This window comes from Cetorhinus maximus, unplaced genomic scaffold (genome assembly GCF_964194155.1).
Source record: "Cetorhinus maximus unplaced genomic scaffold, sCetMax3.hap1.1 HAP1_SCAFFOLD_483, whole genome shotgun sequence".
NCBI classification, from domain to species: domain Eukaryota; kingdom Metazoa; phylum Chordata; class Chondrichthyes; order Lamniformes; family Cetorhinidae; genus Cetorhinus; species Cetorhinus maximus.
In genome coordinates, this window is record NW_027596425.1 from 254,552 (window position 1) to 272,556 (window position 18,005).

Below are 18,005 nucleotides of genomic sequence, written 5' to 3' on the forward strand. Positions count from 1 at the left end.
CCCGTGCTGTACCTGCCCTGGGAGTGTTTGATGGGGACAGTGAAGAGGGAGCTTTACTCTGTATCTAACCCCGTGCTGTACCTGTTCTGGGAGTGATTGATGGGGACAGTGTAGAGGGAGCTTTACTCTGTATCTAACCCCGTGCGGTACCTGTCCTGGGAGTGTTTGATGGGGACAGTGTAGAGGGAGCTTTACTCTGTATCTAACCCCGTGCTGTACCTGTCCTGTGAGTGTTTGATGGGGACAGTGTAGAGGGAGCTTTACTCTGTATCTTACCCCTTGCTGTACCTGTCCTGGGAGTGTTTGATGGGGACAGTGTAGAGGGAGCTTTACTCTGTATCTAACCCCGTGCTGTACCTGTCCTGGGAGTGTTTGATGGGGACAGTGTAGAGGGAGCTTTACTCTGTATCTAACCCCGTGCTGTACCTGTCCTGGGAGTGTTTGATGGGGACAGTGTAGAGGGAGCTTTACTCTGTATCTAACCCCGTGCTGTACCTGTCCTGGGAGTGTTTGATGGGGACAGTGTAGAGGGAGCTTTACTCTGTATCTAACCCCGTGCTGTACCTGTCCTGGGAGTGTTTGATGGGGACAGTGTCGAGGGAGCTTTACTCTGTATCTAACCCCGTGCTGTACCGGTCCTGGGAGTGTTTGATGGGGACAGTGTAGAGGGAGCTTTACTCTGTATCTAACCCCGTGCTGTACCTGTCCTGGGAGTGTTTGATGGGGACAGTGCAGAGGCAGCTTTACTCTGTATCTATCACCATGCTGTACCTGCCCTGGGAGAGTTTGATGGGGACAGTGTAGAAGGAACTTTACGCTGTATGTAACCCTGTGCTGTACCTGTCCTGGGAGTGTTTGATGGAAACAGTGGAGAGGGAGCTTTATGCTGTATGTACCCCTGTGCTATACCAGCCCTGGGAGTCTGTTTGATGGCTACATTGTAGATGGAGCTTTACTCTTTATGTAACTCCGTGCTGTACGTGTCCTGGGAGTGTTTTACAGGGACAGTGTAGAGGGAGCTTTAATCTGTATCTAACTCCGTGCTGTACCTGTCCTGGGAGTGTTTGATGGGGACAGTGTAGAGGAAGCTTTACTCTGTATCTAACCCCGTGCTGTACCTGTCCTGGGAGTGTTTGATGGGGACAGTGTAGAGGGAGTTTTATGCTGTATGTAACCCTGTGCTATACCTGTCCTGGGAGTGTTTGATGGGGATGGTGTCAAGGGAGCTTTATGCCTTATCTAACCTTGTGCTGTACTTGTCCTGGGAGTGTTTGATGGACAGTGTAGAGGGAGCTCTACTCTGTATCTAACCCTGTGCTGTACCTGTCCTGGGAGTGTTTCATGGGGACAGTGTGGAGGGAGCATTACTGTGTGTGTAACCCCGTGCTGTACCTGTCCTGGGAGTGTTCGAACAGGACAGTGTAGACGGAGCTTTACTCTGTATGTAACCCAATGCTGTACGTGCCCTGCGAGTGTTTGACTGGGACAGTGTAGAGGGAGCTTTAATCTGTATCTCACCCCGTGCTGTACCTGTCATGGGAGTGTTTGATCGGGACAGTGTAGAGGGAGGTTTACTCTGTATCTAACCCCGTGCTGTACCTGTCCTGGGAGTGTTTGATGGGGACAGTGTAGAGGGAGCTTTACTCTGTATCTAACCCCATGCTGTACCTGTCCTGGGAGTGTTTGATGGGGACAGTGTAGAGGGAGCTTTACTCTGTATCTAACCCCGTGCTGTACCTGTCCTGGGAGTGTTTGATTGGGGACAGTGTAGAGGGAGCTTTACTCTGTATCTAACCCCGTGCTGTACCTGTCCTGGGAGTGTTTGATAGGGGACAGTGTAGAGGGAGCTTTACTCTGTATCTAACCTCGTGCTGTACCTGTCCTGGGAGTGTTTGATGGGGACAGTGTACAGGAAGCTTTACTCTGTATCTAACCCCGTGCTGTACCTGTCCTGGGAGTGTTTGACGGGGACAGTGCAGAGGGAGCTTTACTATGTATCTAACCCCATGCTGTACCTGTCCTGGGAGTGTTTGGTGGGGACAGTGTAGAGGGAGCTTTACACTGTATCTAACCCCGTGCTGTACCTGTCCTGGGAGTGTTTGATGGGGACAGTGTAGAGGGAGCTTTACTCTGTATCTAACCCCGTGCTGTACCTGTCCTGGGAGTGTTTGACGGGGACAGTGCAGAGGGAGCTTTACTATGTATCTAACCCCATGCTGTACCTGTCCTGGGAGTGTTTGATGGGGACAGTGTAGAGGGAGCTTTACTCTGTATCTAACCCCGTGCTGTACCTGTCCTGGGAGTGTTTGATGGGGACAGTGTAGAGGGAGCTTTACACTGTATCTAACCCCGTGCTGTACCGGTCCTGGGAGTGTTTTATTGGGGACGGTGTAGAGGGAGCTTTACTCTGTATCTAACCCCGTGCTGTACCTGTCCTGGGAGTGTTTGATGGGGACAGTGTAGAGGGAGCTTTACTCTGTATCTAACCCCGTGCTGTACCTGTCCTGGGAGTGTTTTATTGGGGACGGTGTAGAGGGAGCTTTACTCTGTATCTAACCCCGTGCTGTACCTGTCCTGGGAGTGTTTGATTGGGGATAGTGTAGAGGGAGCTTTACTCTGTATCTAACCCCGTGCTGTACCTGTCCTGGGAGTGTTTGATGGGGACAGTGTAGAGGAAGCTTTACTCTGTATCTAACCCCGTGCTGTACCTGCCCTGGGAGTGTTTGATGGGGACAGTGAAGAGGGAGCTTTACTCTGTATCTAACCCCGTGCTGTACCTGTTCTGGGAGTGATTGATGGGGACAGTGTAGAGGGAGCTTTACTCTGTATCTAACCCCGTGCGGTACCTGTCCTGGGAGTGTTTGATGGGGACAGTGTAGAGGGAGCTTTACTCTGTATCTTACCCCTTGCTGTACCTGTCCTGGGAGTGTTTGATGGGGACAGTGTAGAGGGAGCTTTACTCTGTATCTAACCCCGTGCTGTACCTGTCCTGGGAGTGTTTGATGGGGACAGTGTAGAGGGAGCTTTACTCTGTATCTAACCCCGGGCTGTACCGGTCCTGGGAGTGTTTGATGGGGACAGTGTAGAGGGAGCTTTACTCTGTATCTAACCCCGTGCTGTACCTGTCCTGGGAGTGTTTGATGGGGACAGTGTAGAGGGAGCTTTACTCTGTATCTAACCCCGTGCTGTACCTGTCCTGGGAGTCTTTGATGGGGACAGTGTAGAGGGAGCTTTACTCTGTATCTAACCCCGTGCTGTACCTGTCCTGGGAGTGTTTGATGGGGACAGTGTAGAGGGAGCTTTACTCTGTATCTAACCCGTGCTGTAGCTGTCCTGGGAGTGTTTGATGGGGACAGTGTAGAGGGAGCTTTACTCTGTATCTAACCCCGTGCTGTACCTGTCCTGGGAGTGTTTGATGGGGACAGTGTAGAGGGAGCTTTACTCTGTATCTAACCCCGTGCTGTACCTGTCCTGGGAGTGTTTGATGGGGACAGTGTAGAGGGAGCTTTACTCTGTATCTAACCCCGTGCTGTACCTGTCCTGGGAGTGTTTGATGGGGACAGTGTAGAGGGAGCTTTACTCTGTATCTAACCCCGTGCTGTACCTGTCCTGGGAGTGTTTGATGGGGACAGTGTAGAGGGAGCTTTACTCTGTATCTAACCCCGTGCTGTACCTGTCCTGGGAGTGTTTGATGGGGACAGTGTAGAGGGAGCTTTACTCTGTATCTAACCCCGGGCTGTACCGGTCCTGGGAGTGTTTGATGGGGACAGTGTAGAGGGAGCTTTACTCTGTATCTAGCCCCGTGCTGTACCTGTCCTGGGAGTGTTTGATGGGGACAGTGTAGAGGGAGCTTTACTCTGTATCTAACCCCGTGCTGTACCTGTCCTGGGAGTCTTTGATGGGGACAGTGTAGAGGGAGCTTTACTCTGTATCTAACCCCGTGCTGTACCTGTCCTGGGAGTGTTTGATGGGGACAGTGTAGAGGGAGCTTTACTCTGTATCTAACCCGTGCTGTACCTGTCCTGGGAGTGTTTGATGGGGACAGTGTAGAGGGAGCTTTACTCTGTATCTTACCCCGTGCTGTACCTGTCCTGGGAGTGTTTGATGGGGACAGTGTAGAGGGAGTTTACTCTGTATCTAACCCCGTGCTGTACCTGTCCTGGGAGTGTTTGATGGGGACGGTGTAGAGGGAGATTTACTCTGTATCTAACCCCGTGCTGTACCTGTCCTGGGAGTGTTTGATGGGGACAGTGTAGAGGGAGCTTTACTCTGTATCTAACCCCGTGCTGTACCTGTCCTGGGAGTGTTTGATCGGGACAGTGTAGAGGGAGCTTTACTCTGTATCTAACCCCGTGCTGTACCTGTCCTGGGAGTGTTTGATGGGGACAGTGTAGAGGGAGCTTTACTCTGTATCTAACCCCGTGCTGTACCTGTCCTGGGAGTGTTTGATGGGGACAGTGTAGAGGGAGCTTTACTCTGTATCTAACCCCGTGCTGTACCTGTCCTGGGAGTGTTTGATGGGGACAGTGTAGAGGGAGCTTTACTCTGTCTCTAACCCCGTGCTGTACCCTGTCCTGGGAGTGTTTGATGGGGACAGTGTAGAGGGAGCTTTACTCTGTATCTAACCCCGTGCTGTACCTGTCCTGGGAGTGTTTGATGGGGACAGTGTAGAGGGAGCTTTACTCTGTATCTAACCCCGTGCTGTACCTGTCCTGGGAGTGTTTGATGGGGACAGTGTAGAGGGAGCTTTACTCTGTATCTAACCCCGTGCTGTACCTGTCCTGGGAGTGTTTGATGGGGACCGTGTCGGATGTTAAAATGAGCAGTGGGCCGTTCAGGGAAGATGATGCGAGTCCTTCACAGGAAAAGAGGGAGAGGGGGGGTGGGGGGGGTAGAAAATCTGGAATTCTCTGCCCAAAAAGCCATTGGGTTGGGGGAGTTGGGGGATGAGGAGGGGTCAACTGAACCTTTCAAACTGGTGTTTTGTTGGGTTGGAGTATGGAAGGTTCTGGAACTGAGGTGGGCAGATGGAGCTGAGATAGAGAGGAAATGAGGGGCGCCACAGGCTGGAGGGGCCGAATGGCCTGCTGCAGTCCCAGCTCCGCTAACTCTCCCCCTCTTGTCTCCCCCCCCCCCCAGCCTTGCTGGGCAGCTTCAGGTACCTGGAGAAGTCGGGGCTGCGGGTGATCCGGACACAGCGAGGCGCTAACGCCACCCTGCCCTGCCGCCTGCGGGTGGTGCCCAGCGAGTACCGGGTCAAGTGGGTCAAGCTGGGCCGGACCCCCAAGGAGAACATCGCCCTGATCGCCAACAGCCACCAGCAGAAAGGTTACGGGGCCTTCGCCGGCCGGGCCTTCCTCCGCCGGCTGGACAAGTACGACGTGTCCCTGCTGCTGGCCGACGTCGGGCTGGGCGACTCCGGCAAGTACAAGTGCGAGGTGATCAACGGCGTGGACGACGACAGCGCATTGGTCGAGCTGCAGCTGGACGGTAAGAGGCGGGGCCTCGGCCGCGGGGATACCCGGACACTCGGTGCTCGGCCCACCTGGGCTTCCAGGCCGGCGCTCCTGCTCCTCTCGCCGCGCCTATTCCGCCCTCGCCCCGCCCATTCCGCCCCGCCCCTCTCGCCCCGCCAATCCGTCCCATCCCACCTCCCTCTCGCCCCGCCCACCCGTCCCATCCCGCCCCCCCTCGCCCCGCCCATTCCGTCCCATCCCCCCTCGCCCCGCCCATCCCGCCCCCCTCGCCCCGCCCATTCCGTCCCATTCCCCCCTCGCCCCGCCCATTCCGTCCCATTCCCCCTTCGCCCCGCCCATTCCGTCCCATCCCCCCCTCGCCCCGCCCATTCCGTCCCATCCCGCCCCCCTCGCCCCGCCCGTCCCCCTCGCCCCGCCCATCCCCCTCGCCCCGCCCATTCCGTCCCATCTCTCCCCGCCCATTCCGTCCTATCCCGCCCAGCCTCGCCCCACCCATTCCTTCCCATCCCGCCCCCCTTTCGCCCCGCCCATTCCGTCCCATCTCGCCCCGCCCATTCCGTCCCATCCCGCCCCCCCCTCGCCCCACCCATTCCGTCCCATCCCGCCCCCCCTTGCCCCGCCCATTCCGTCCCATCCCGCCCCCCCTCGCCCCGCCCATCCCGCCTCCTCGCCCCGCCCATCCCGCCTCCTCGACCAGGCCTATCCGAGGGGACTAGGCCCCGGTGTCATGGAAACCCAGCCGCGTCACGCCTTCCGTAACGAAGGAGGCGGGGGAGGCGGAGCTGAATTACGTGACGAGAAGGAGGGGGAGGGGGAGTGGACGGGGGCGGAGTTTGGGGTTGGGGGCGGGGGGGGGTGCGTGGAGGGCGGGGGTGGCGGTCGTGGTTGGGGGCGGGGTCATTTCTTCACGGTCCCTCGACTGTCGCCTGTGGCGCTCGCCGACCCGGCTGGGAGGGCAGAGGGCGGGACAGCCGCAGGGCCCTATCCCCGATTCCCAGAACTCCAGCCTGGGGGTGGGGAGGCGGTCCCCTGGGGCTGGGGAGGGAAGAGGGGAGCGGCAAATCAGCCTTGAATTCCCACTCTTGCCATTCAAGAGCTTAGATGTTGGGCGATGGCATGAATTGGGCTGGTTTGTGAGGCCCACCCGGGTCAAATAGCTTCGTTGCACTTATTGTATGGGGTTGCCCATGGCTATTGACTGTTCAGGTGATGTAGGGACAAGAGAAAACAACATGTCCTCCCAGAAAGGAGTCATGTGCAAATTAAAATGGCCACCTCCCCCATTGCCAGGTGTGGTTAAAATGGCCACCTCCCCCATTGCCAGGTGTGGTTAAAATGGCCGCCTCCCCCATTGCCAGGTGTGGTTAAAATGGCCACCTCCCCCATTGCCAGGTGTGGTTAAAATGGCCACCTCCCCCATTGCCAGGTGTGGTTAAAATGGCTGCCTCCCCATTGCCAGGTGTGGTTAAAATGGCCACCTCCCCCATTGCCAGGTGTGGTTAAAATGGCCACCTCCCCCATTGCCAGGTGTGATTAAAATGGCCACCTCTCCTGTTGCCAGGTGTGGTTAAAATGGCCACCTCTCCTGTTGCCAGGTGTGGTTAAAATGGCCACCTCCCCCATTGCCAGGTGTGGTTAAAATGGCCACCTCCCCCATTGCCAGGTGTGATTAAAATGGCCGCCTCTCCTGTTGCCAGATGTGGTTAAAATGGCCACCTCCCCCATTGCCAGGTGTGGTTAAAATGGCCACCTCCCCCATTGCCTGGTGTGGTTAAAATGGCCGCCTCTTCTTTCGCCAGGTGTGGTGTTTCCATACCAACCGAACAAGGGCCGCTACCAGTTCAACTATTACCAGGCCGTGCGGGCGTGCAAGGACCAGGACGCTAAACTCGCGACATTTCAGCAGCTCTTTCAAGGTAAGGAGCGCGAGACAGCAACGCACTGTGCCATCACCAGACCCCCTGCGTGGGCGGCACTCGGTGGGGGAGGGGTTGGGGGGTGGAATAATTGTTTTCTTTTGCGATGGCTCTTCTTGAGACAAAAAAACCCACCAGCTTAATTTTGTCGAGGGCTATTTTTTGATTTTCGGGGGCTACATTTTGGTTTTCAGGGGCTCTTTTATTTTCATTTTCACGAACTTGGTCCCAGTTATTAAAGCAGTTAACCCGAGGAGTTCAGGATAACATCCTTCCTTCATTCCTTAACATATTCCCTATAATAGACATAAATTGGGAATCATATTTACAATCCAAATTTGAGAAAAAAAAATTTTTTATTCATTCATGGGATGTGGGCTTTGCTGGCTGGGCCAGCATTTATTGCCCATCCTTAGTTTCCCTTGAGAAACTTGGGCACTTGGATAATTTCAAGGTAATCAGGCAGAGTCAACATGGTTTTGTGAAAGAGGAATCACGTTTAACCAACTTATTGGAGTTCTTTGAAGGAGTCACATATGCTGTGGATAAAGGGGAACCAGTGGATGTACTGTACTTAGATTTCCAGAAGGCATTTGCCACATCAAAGGCTATTGCGAAAAATAAAAGCTCAGGGCGTAGTAGGTAACATATTGGCATGGATAGAAGATTGGCTAGCTAACAGGAAGCAGAGAGTAGGCATAAATGGGTATTTTTCAGGTTGGCAAGATGTAACGAGTGGTGTGCCACAGGGATCAGTGCTGGGACCTCAACTGTTTACAATTTATATAAATGACTTGGATGAAGGGATTGAAGGGATGGTTGCCAAATTTGCTGATGACACAAAGATGGGTAGGAAAGTAAGTTGTGAAGAGGACATAAGGAGGCTACAAAAAGATGTGGATAGGTTAAGTGAGGGAACAAAGATCTGGCAAATGGAGCATAATGTGGGAAAATGTGAAATTGTCCATTTTGGTAGGAAGAATAAAAGAGAAGCATATTATCTAAATGGTGAGAGATTGCAGAACTCTGAGTGCAGAGGGATCTGGGTGTCCTAGTGCCTGAATCACAAAAGGTTAGAATGCAGGTACAGCAAGTAATTGGGAAAGCTAATAGAATGTTATCATTTATTGGGAGGGGAATTGAATACAAAAGGAGGGAGGTTATGCTTCAGTTATACAGGGCACCAGTGAGACTACATCTGGAGTATTGTGTACAGTATTGGTCTCCTTATTTAAGGAAGGATGTAAATGTGTTGGAAGCAGTTCACAGAAGGTCTAACACCTGGAATGGGCGGGCTGTCTTATGAGGAAAGGTTGGACAGGCTGGGCTTGTATCGCTGGAGTTTAGAAGAGTAAGAGGCAACTTGATTGAAACATATAAGATCCCAAGGGGTCTTGACAGGGTGGATGTTGTTCTTGTGTTGTTAGCTATTTATCACCCATACATGGCAGCATTTTTCACCAAAACACAAGAACCAGGAGCAGGAGGAGGCCATTCAGCCCCTCGAGCCCGCTCCGTCATTCAATAAGATCGTGGCTGATCTGGTTGTGGTCTCAACTCCACTACCCCCCCATAACCCTCGACTCCCTGGTCGATCAAAAATCTGTCTAACTCAGCCTTGAATATATTCAGAGACCCGCAGCCTCCCCTGCTCTCTGGAGAAGAGGATTCCACAGACCAGCGACCCTCAGAGAGAAAGGATTCTCCCTTATCGCCATCTTAAACCGGAGACCCCTTATAAACTGTGAGCGGAATTTTCCATTCCCGCCAGCGGGATTCCCGTCTCTGGAACCGGAAAATTCCGCCCTGTGTCCCCTGGTTCTAGATTCTCCCACAAGGGGAAACATCCTCTCGGTGTCTTGTCGAGTCCCCTCAGGATCTTATGTGTTTCAATAAGATCACCTCTCGTCCTTCTAAACTCCGATGGATACAGGCCCAACCTGTCCAACCTTTCTTCATAAGATAACCCAGGAATGAGTCGAGTGAACTTTCTCCGAACTGCTCCTAACACAACTCTATCCTTTTTCAAATAAGGAGACCAAAGCTGTACGCAGTGCTCCAGATGTCGTCTCTCCAACACCCTGTACATCCCCACTTTTATACCCCATTCCCCCTCGCAATAAACACCAACATCCCATTTGTCTGCTCTCCCAGCATGCTAACATTTTGGGATTCATGTACCAGGACACTCTCCAAGCACTTGGTGACAGGGCAGCCGAACGTTTCCCACATGGTGGCAGCGGGAGAGGGGGGAGGGGGTGGGCACGAGCCAGGATAACTGCCCCATGACTTCCAATCACAGGTTCCCACCCTCCAGCCCTTGGTTGATCCTCCAATCACAGATTCAGTCTCGAGAGGAGCAGCAAGAGCAGGAGAGAGAGGGGTGCTGTGATTGGAGGAGCAGTGAGAGCGGGAGAGAGAGGAGCTGTGATTGGAGGAGCAGTGAGAGCGGGAGAGAGAGGAGCTGTGATTGGAGGAGCAGTGAGAGCGGGAGAGAGAGGAGCTGTGATTGGAGGAGCAGCAAGAATGGGAGAGAGAGAGGAGCTGTGATTGGAGGAGCAGCGAGAATGGGAGAGAGAGAGGAGCTGTGATTGGAGGAGCAGCGAGAGTGGGCGAGAGAGGGGTGCTGTGATTGGAGGAGCAGCGAGAGTGGGAGAGAGAGGGGTGCTGTGATTGGAGGAGCAGCGAGAGTGGGAGAGAGAGGGGTGCTGTGATTGGAGGAGCAGTGAGAGCGGGAGAGAAGGGACTGTGATTGGAGGAGCAGTGAGAGTGGGAGAGAGAGGGGAGCTGTGATTGGAGGAGCAGCGGGAGAGAGAGGGGAGCTGTGATTGGAGGAGCAGCGGGAGAGAGAGGGGAGCTGTGATTGGAGGAGCAGTGAGAGCGGGAGAAAGAGGGGAGCTGTGATTGGAGGAGCAATGAGAGCAGGAGGTGGGGGGTGGGGTGGGGTAGGCATTGGGGTGGGTGGGGTTGGCGATGGGGAGTGGGGGGAGCTGGGGGTGGGGGTGTGGTTGGCGATAGGAAGCGGGGGGAGGGGGTGGAGTTTGCAATGGGGAGCGGGAGTGGGGGTTTGGGTGGCGATCGGGAGTGGGGGTTTGGGTGGCGATGGGAAGCCGGGGGGGTTTGGGTGGCGACGGGGGGTGGGGATGGGGTTGGCGATGGGAAGCAGGGGGTGGGGGTTTGGGTGGCAGGTGGGTGGGGGGGGGGGCGGGTGTTGGTGATGGAGTGCGGGGGGTGGGGTTGGTGATGGGGTGTGGGGGTGGGGTTGGTAATGGGGTGTGGGGGTGGGGTTGGTGATGGGGTGTGGGGGTGGGGTTGGTAATGGGGTGTGGGGGTGGGGTTGGTAATGCGGGGTGGGGGTGGGGTTGGCGATGGGGTGTGGAGGTGGGGTTGGTGATGGGATGTGGGGGTGGGGTTGGTAATGGGGGGTGGGGGTGGGGTTGGCGATGGGGTGCGGGGGGTGGGGTTGGCGATGGGGTGCGTGGGGTGGGGTTGGCGATGGGGTGGGTGGGGTGGGGTTGGTGATGGGGAGTGGGGGTGGGGTTGGTGATGGGGGGTGGGGGTGGGGTTGGTGATGGGGAGCAGGGGGTGGGGGTGGGGTTGGTGATGGGGAGGTGGGTGTGGGGTTGGCGATGGGGTGCGGTGGGTGGGGGTGGGCTTGGTGATGGGGGGCGGGGTTGGCGATGGGGTGTGGGGTGGGGTTGGGGTTGGTGATGGGGGGTGGGGGTGGGGTTGGTGACGGGGGTGGGGGTGGGGTTGGCGATAGGGGGTGGGGATGGGGGTGGGGGTGGGGTTGGCGATGGGGGGTGGAGTTGGGGTTGGCGATGTGGGGTGGGGTTGGCGATGTGGGGTGGGGTTGGCGATGGGTGGGGTTGGCGATGGGGGGTGGGGTGGGGTTGGTGATGGGGAGTGGGGTTGGCGATGGGGAGTGGGGTTGGCGATGGGTTTTGGGGGTGGGGTTGGTGTTGGGGTTGGTGATGGGGGTGGGTATGGGGTGCGGGGGGTGGGGTTGGTGATGGGGTGTGGGTGGGGTTGGCGATGGGAGGGGGAGGGGCCATGGGGGAGGGGCCATCGGCAAATGTTTCTGCTGCCCAAGGGTCAATGGGACGGGAGTCAGGTGGGGTTGGGGGTGAGAGCAGAGAGATTCCAGCCCGGAGAGGGCATCAGTGACCCCCCCCTTCCCCCCCACCCCCGCCCCCAGAATTCCCTAGAGTGCCTCCCGAAGCGTCGTCGCCTGGGGGGACCCCGGGCAGCCGGTCTCTGCACAGCAAGATCCCACAAGCTGCAATGGATCCAGGTCACTGCTCGATCCGCACCCGTGGGACGCCCAGTCCCCTCTCGCAACCCGAACTGGGACAGGAGAGTTGGGTGGGGGATGGGGTGGGGTGGGGCAGCTGGTGGTGGTGGGAGAAGGGGGGGGAGGCGGCGAGGGGGAGGGGGGTTTGGTGGGAGAGGGGGGTGGGGAGGAGGGCGGTGGGGAGAGGGGTAGGGGGGAGGGGGCGGTGGGGAGAGGGGGGTGGGGTGGGGTTGGTGATGGGGTGCAGGGGGTGGGGTTGGTGATGGGTGGGGTTGTTGATGGGGTGCGGGTGTTGGTGGCGGGGGGTGGGGTTGGTGATGGGGTGCGGGGGGTCGCGATGGGGTGCGGGGGGTGGGGGTGGGGTTGGTGATGGGGTGCGGGGGGTGGTGATGGGGTGCGGGGGGTGGGGGTGGGGTTGGTGATGGGGTGCGGGGGTTGGTGATGGGGTGCGGGGGGTGGGGGTGGGGTTGGTGATGGGGTGTGGGGTTGGTGATGGGGTGCGGGGGTTGGTGATGGGGTGCGGGGGGTGGTGATGGGGTGTGGGGGGTGGGGTTGGTGATGGGGTGCGGGGGTTGGTGATGGGGTGCGGGGGGTGGTGATGGGGTGTGGGGGGTGGGGTTGGTGATGGGGTGTGGGGTTGGTGATGGGGTGCGGGGGGTGGTGATGGGGTGTGGGGGGTGGGGTTGGTGATGGGGTGCGGGGGTTGGTGATGGGGTGCGGGGGGTGGGGGTGGGGTTGGTGATGCGGTGCGGGGGTTGGTGATGGGGTGGGGTTGGTGATGGGGTGTGGGGGTGGGGTTGGTGATGGGGGGTGGGGGTGGGGTTGGCGATGGGGTGTGGGGTTGGCGATGGGGTGTGGGGTTGGTGATGGGGTGTGGGGGGTGGGGTTGGTGATGGGGTGTTGGGGTTGGTGATGGGGGTGGGTATGGGGTGCGGGGGGTGGGGTTGGTGATGGGGGTGGGGTTGGCGATGGGGTGCGGGGGGTGTGGGTGGGTTGGCGATGGGGTGTGGGGGGTGTGGGTGGGGTTGGCGATGGGGTGCGGGGGGTGTGGGTGGTGTTGGCGATGGGATGGGGGAGGGGCCATCGGCAAATGTTTCTGCTGCCCAAGGGTCAATGGGACGGGAGTCAGGTGGGGTTGGGGGTGAGAGCAGAGAGAATGCAGCCCGGAGAGGGCGTCAGTGACCCCCCCTTCCCCCCACCCCCGCCCCCAGAATTCCCTAGAGTGCCTCCCGAAGCGTCGTCGCCTGGGGGACCCCGGGGCAGCCGGTCTCTGCACAGCAAGATCCCACAAGCTGCAATGGATCCAGGTCACTGCTCGATCCGCACCCGTGGGACCCCCAGTCCCCTCTCGCAACCCGAACTGGGACAGGAGAGTTGGGTGGGGGATGGGGTGGGGTGGGGCAGCTGGTGGTGGTGGGAGAAAGGGGGGGGGGGGGGGCGGCGGTGGGGAGAGGGGGAGGGGTGGGGTGGTGGGGAGAGTGGGGTGGGGAGGAGGGCGGTGTGGAGAGGGGGGTGGGGGAGGGGGAGGGGGGCAGTAAAGTCTGGAGATGTGGCTGACTTGCCCTTGCTCCATCCAACAGAGTGGCTGAAGGGCCTGGACTGGTGCAACGCGGGCTGGCTGGAGGATGGGACGGTCCACTACCCGGTCACCCAGCCGCGGAACCCCTGTGGGGGTAAGGCTCTCCCCCCGGGAATCCGGAGCTACGGTCCACGGGACAAGCAGCGCGGCAAGTACGATGCCTATTGCTTCACATCGGCCATCAAAGGTAAAGCCCTGGAGCGTCCACCACTGGGATTGACCCTCCCCCTCTCCCCCTCAGCACTGATCCTCCGACAATGTGGGACTCCCTCCGTACTGACCCTATGACAGTGCGGCGCTCCCTCAGTACTGACCCTCCGACAGTGCGGCGCTCCCTCAGTACTGACCCTCCGACAGTGCGGCACTCCCTCAGTACTGACCCTCCGACAGTGCGGCACTCCCTCAGTACTGACCCTCCGACAGTGCGGCGCTCCCTCAGTACTGACCCTCCGACAGTGCGGCACTCCCTCAGTACTGACCCTCCGACAGTGCGGCACTCCCTCAGTACTGACCCTCCGACAGTGCAGCGCTCCCTCAGTACTGACCCTCCGACAGTGTGGCCCTCACCAATGTGAAGCCAGTGCCTCTATTTAAAACCGGCCCCTGTAATAGACGTACAATATTTGGGGGAGAGACAATAGGGAAATTCAGCAGGGAAGGCATCACTCACTGCAAATCTCCACGTGGGTGTTTGAAGCTGGGATGTGTGAGAGGCCTGGTGTGATTTCCCAGCCTAAATTAACTCACAGTCTAGGTAACCATAGAAACCTGGCCATCCACATGAAGCAGCAAGATCCATTCCAATTGCCACTCATCCAATTAAAGGGACACATGCCTTTCTCCCTCAATGGCTGATAATACTTGTGTTAATTGTGGATGTGAAAGCCCTCATCTGTCACCCCAAAAACTGTTCCCCTGCTTCCACCAAGAACAGACTTTCAGCCCATCCAAAACTCACCCCTATCTCTGTAACATACTCCAGCCCCTACACCCCTCCCTATCTCTGTAACCTCCTCCAGCCCCTACACCCCTCCCTATCTCTGTAACCTCCTCCAGCCCCAACACCCCTCCCTATCTCTGTAACCTCCTCCAGCCCCTACACCCCTCCCTATCTCTGTAACCTCCTCCAGTCCCTACACCCCTCCCTATCTCTGTAACCTCCTCCAGTCCCTACACCCCTCCCTATCTCTGTAACCTCCTCCAGCCCCTACACCCCTCCCTATCTCTGTAACCTCCTCCAGCCCCTACACCCCTCCCTATCTCTGTAACCTCCTCCAGTCCCTACACCCTCCCTATCTCTGTAACCTCCTCCAGCTCCTACACCCCTCCCTATCTCTGTAACCTCCTCCAGCCCCTACACCCCTCCCTATCTCTGTAACCTCCTCCAGTCCCTACACCCTCCCTATCTCTGTAACCTCCTCCAGCCCTACACCCCTCCCTATCTCTGTAACCTCCTCCAGTCCCTACACCCCCTCCCTATCTCTGTAACCTCCTCCAGTCCCTACACCCTCCCTATCTCTGTAACCTCCTCCAGCCCCTACACCCCTCCCTATCTCTGTAACCTCCTCCAGTCCCTACACCCCCTCCCTATCTCTGTAACCTCCTCCAGTCCCTACACCCTCCCTATCTCTGTAACCTCCTCCAGCCCCTACAACCCTCCGAGATCTCTGCACTCCTCCAATTCCGGCCTCTTGCCCATCCCCCAATTCCCATCGCTCCACCATTGGCGGCCGTGCCTTCAGCTGCCTGGGGGGGCCCTGAGCTCTGGAATTCCCTCCCTAAACCTCTCCACCCCTCTCTCCTCCTTGAAGACACTCCTTAAAACTGACCTCTTTGACCGAGCTTTTATTCGCCTGACCCTAATATCCTTCCTCATGAGGGGACCTTGGGACATTTTACTGTTTTCTAGGCACTTTACAAATGCAAGTCTTTGGTCTTCATTTTAAATGAGATTATTTTTAAATGTTTGCCCTCAGTCTCTCTCTCACGGCACCTTCTCAGCTCGAGGCTGTGTTATTGTGGCTGGGAACAGGCATCCTTACACCACCATCGGCTGGCAGGGAACGGAACTTCACCTGAGGATCCCTGAAACCCCCATCGGCCAGGATTTTACAGACCATCCTGCCCAGCGGGATATTATGGTCCCTCCGAACTGAATGGAGATTTAAACAGCTCACCGCACCCATTGGCGGGAATAATACGCTGCTGGAGGGGCTGTAAAATTCTGGACAGCATGAAGACCTTACACCTGACTCTTATAAATGTGTTGTCTGCTCTCCCCAAATCGTGTTTTTAAAATCCAACAGTCTCTGGGGATTGATAAAATAAAGTTCAGTAACCAACCCAGTGCTGTACCTGTCCTGGGAGTGTTTGATGGGGACAGTGTAGAGGGAGCTTTACTCTGTATCTAACCCCGTGCTGTACCTGCCCTGGGAGTGTTTGATGGGGACAGTGTAGAGGGAGCTTTACTCTGTATCTAACCCCGTGCTGTACCTGTCCTGGGAGTGTTTGACGGGGACAGTGTAGAGGGAGCTTTACTCTGTATCTAACCCCGTGCTGTACCTGTCCTGGGAGTGTTTGATGGGGACAGTGTAGAGGGAGCTTTACTCTGTATCTAACCCCATGCTGTACTTGTCCTGGGAGTGTTTGATGGGGACTGTGTAGGGAGAGCTTTACTCTGTATCTAACCCCGTGCTGTACCTGCCCTGGGAGTGTTTGATGGGGACAGTGTAGAGGGAGCTTTACTCTGTATCTAACCCCTTCATTTCACTTTCAGGTTATGTGTATTTCCGGAGAGATCCGATGAAATTTGACTACGTCAGTGGCTCGAACGCCTGCCGGAGCGAAGGGGCAGCGATTGCCAAAGTTGGCCAGCTGTACGGCGCCTGGATGTTTTCGCGGCTGCACCGTTGTGATCCTGGCTGGCTGGCGGACGGAAGCGTCCGGTACCCCATCGTCTCCCCACGGCCACAGTGTGGTGGCCTGGAGCCCGGAGTGCGCACACAGGGCTTCCCCAGCCTGTCGCAGCGCGAGTATGGTGTATACTGCTACAAGCAGCGGTAAACTCTCCCCCACACCGGAATCAGAGAGAGGGGAGCGAGAGGGGAGGGAGAGGGGAGCGAGAGGGAGGGGCGAGAGGGGGGAGAGGGGAAAAGAGAGGAGAGAGGGGAGAGAGAGGGGAGGGGGAGAGAGAGGGGAGAGTGGGAGATGGGGGGGGGAGAGGGGGAGAGAGAGGGAGAGGGGGAGAGAGAGGGGAGAGGGAGAAGGGGAGGGGGAGAGAGAGGGGAGAGGGAGAATGGGAGGGGGAGAGAGAGGGGGGAGAGAGGGAGAGGGGGAGGGAGAGGGGGAGAAAGGGAGGGAGCACCGAGGGGAGAGGAAATGCATCGTGTAGGAATGTCGGGAGGCGGAAATTGGGACTCTGCCGATTCGGGGCAGAATTCCTGCTATTTTCATCTCGTGTTCTCCGGACGGGGTTGAATTCGTGTCTAACTGGACTCTCAACAACGTTTCAGTATTCGGAACTGTGCGGGAGGCCATTCAGCCCCTCGAGCCTGTTCTAGCCGCCTGTCATTGCCGATTCTCCTGTCGCTGCTGCTTTTTCTGTAACTCCTGCTGGCCCACCTGTCTGAGCAGTGGCAGCGCCCACCTCCCCCCCCCCCCACCGCACAGCCTCCCCCGCCCCCCATCCGAGCCTGGTACGGGAATACCAGGAGCCGCTGACTGAACGATCAGACGGTGTTCGGGGCGCTCTTAAAGGAGCAGGAGGGGGAGGCTCAGTGAACGAGGGTGGCTCACTGGTTTGAACCTTGACTCCCCCCTCCCCTCTCCCCCCCCCCCCCCCCCCCCCCCCAACATATGCCCTCTCCCCTGCTCTGGTTGTGGGGCTCGGGAGTTTCAATTTGGCCTTAAAGCGACACTCCACCTCAGGAAGGCTAGTGCTCCCAAGGGGGTTGGAAAGCAGCAGCGCATACACAAGGTGGGGGTTGGGGAGCGGGGGGGGGGCACTGCTGGGACATGACCGGGGTGGGTGGCGGCAGGGGGGGGTTAAACCATTGGCAGGTGGTGGTAGGGGCTTCTGCACATGACCACAGTGGGTTACACCATCCACGGGCGGCACAGCCAATGGAACGGGCCCTGCCTTAATTCCGCCTACACCCGGGAGGGAGGGTGGGGCGGGAAGGAGGAGGACATCCTCATGAACCTGCTCCTGGGCCTGGCCAAGTTGGCCATTAACAGGTCCAGGCAGCGGACGATCGAGGGGGTCGTCCCGCCCGATTGTTTGTCCCTCTTCCGCGACTACGTCCCTGGAGAGGGAGCACACGGTGTCTGCCGGCACCATCGAGGCCTCCGTGCTCGGTGGGCACCGCGGGGACTGGGGTGTTTTATCGACCCCTTTAATCACATTTTGGTTTAATGTTTGTAAGTTTCCTTTAATCTTTGTCCTTAGTTTTACAGCTGACCTGACTTAGGGGCTGTGTTTATTTTATCCCTTATTTTGTTAATTTAGTTTAATTGTTTAACTCCAAAAGAGTTACACCCGAGGGGGGAGGGGGTTGGGTGGTGGGGTTAGGGGTGGGGCGACCGACAGATCAGCAAGGGCTCAGCCCCCACCGTTAGCCGACTCCGCGGACCCCAACCCAGACGTGAGGTAAGGTGGGGGAGGGAGTTGGCCGAGGGTCACCACCCTTGACCAGCTGCCCCAGCTCCCAAGAGCGGGCACAGGGGCCGTGCTTGGCAGG

The 18,005-nt window shown here is 57.5% G+C and overlaps 1 protein-coding gene across 1 annotated transcript in view; it reads left to right on the forward strand.

Annotated features, from left to right (window-relative positions):
* Window positions 1–16,350, forward strand: part of LOC144673821 (hyaluronan and proteoglycan link protein 2-like) — a 28,204-nt gene extending 11,854 nt beyond the window's left edge. The window contains exons 2-5 of the mRNA XM_078535470.1: window positions 5,140–5,490; window positions 7,277–7,393; window positions 13,268–13,453; window positions 16,043–16,350. Of these exons, the coding sequence (XP_078391596.1) occupies window positions 5,140–5,490; window positions 7,277–7,393; window positions 13,268–13,453; window positions 16,043–16,329 (941 nt within the window). The 3' untranslated portion in view covers window positions 16,330–16,350. The remainder of the gene's footprint in view (window positions 1–5,139; window positions 5,491–7,276; window positions 7,394–13,267; window positions 13,454–16,042) is intronic.
* Window positions 16,351–18,005: the final 1,655 nt, after the last annotated feature.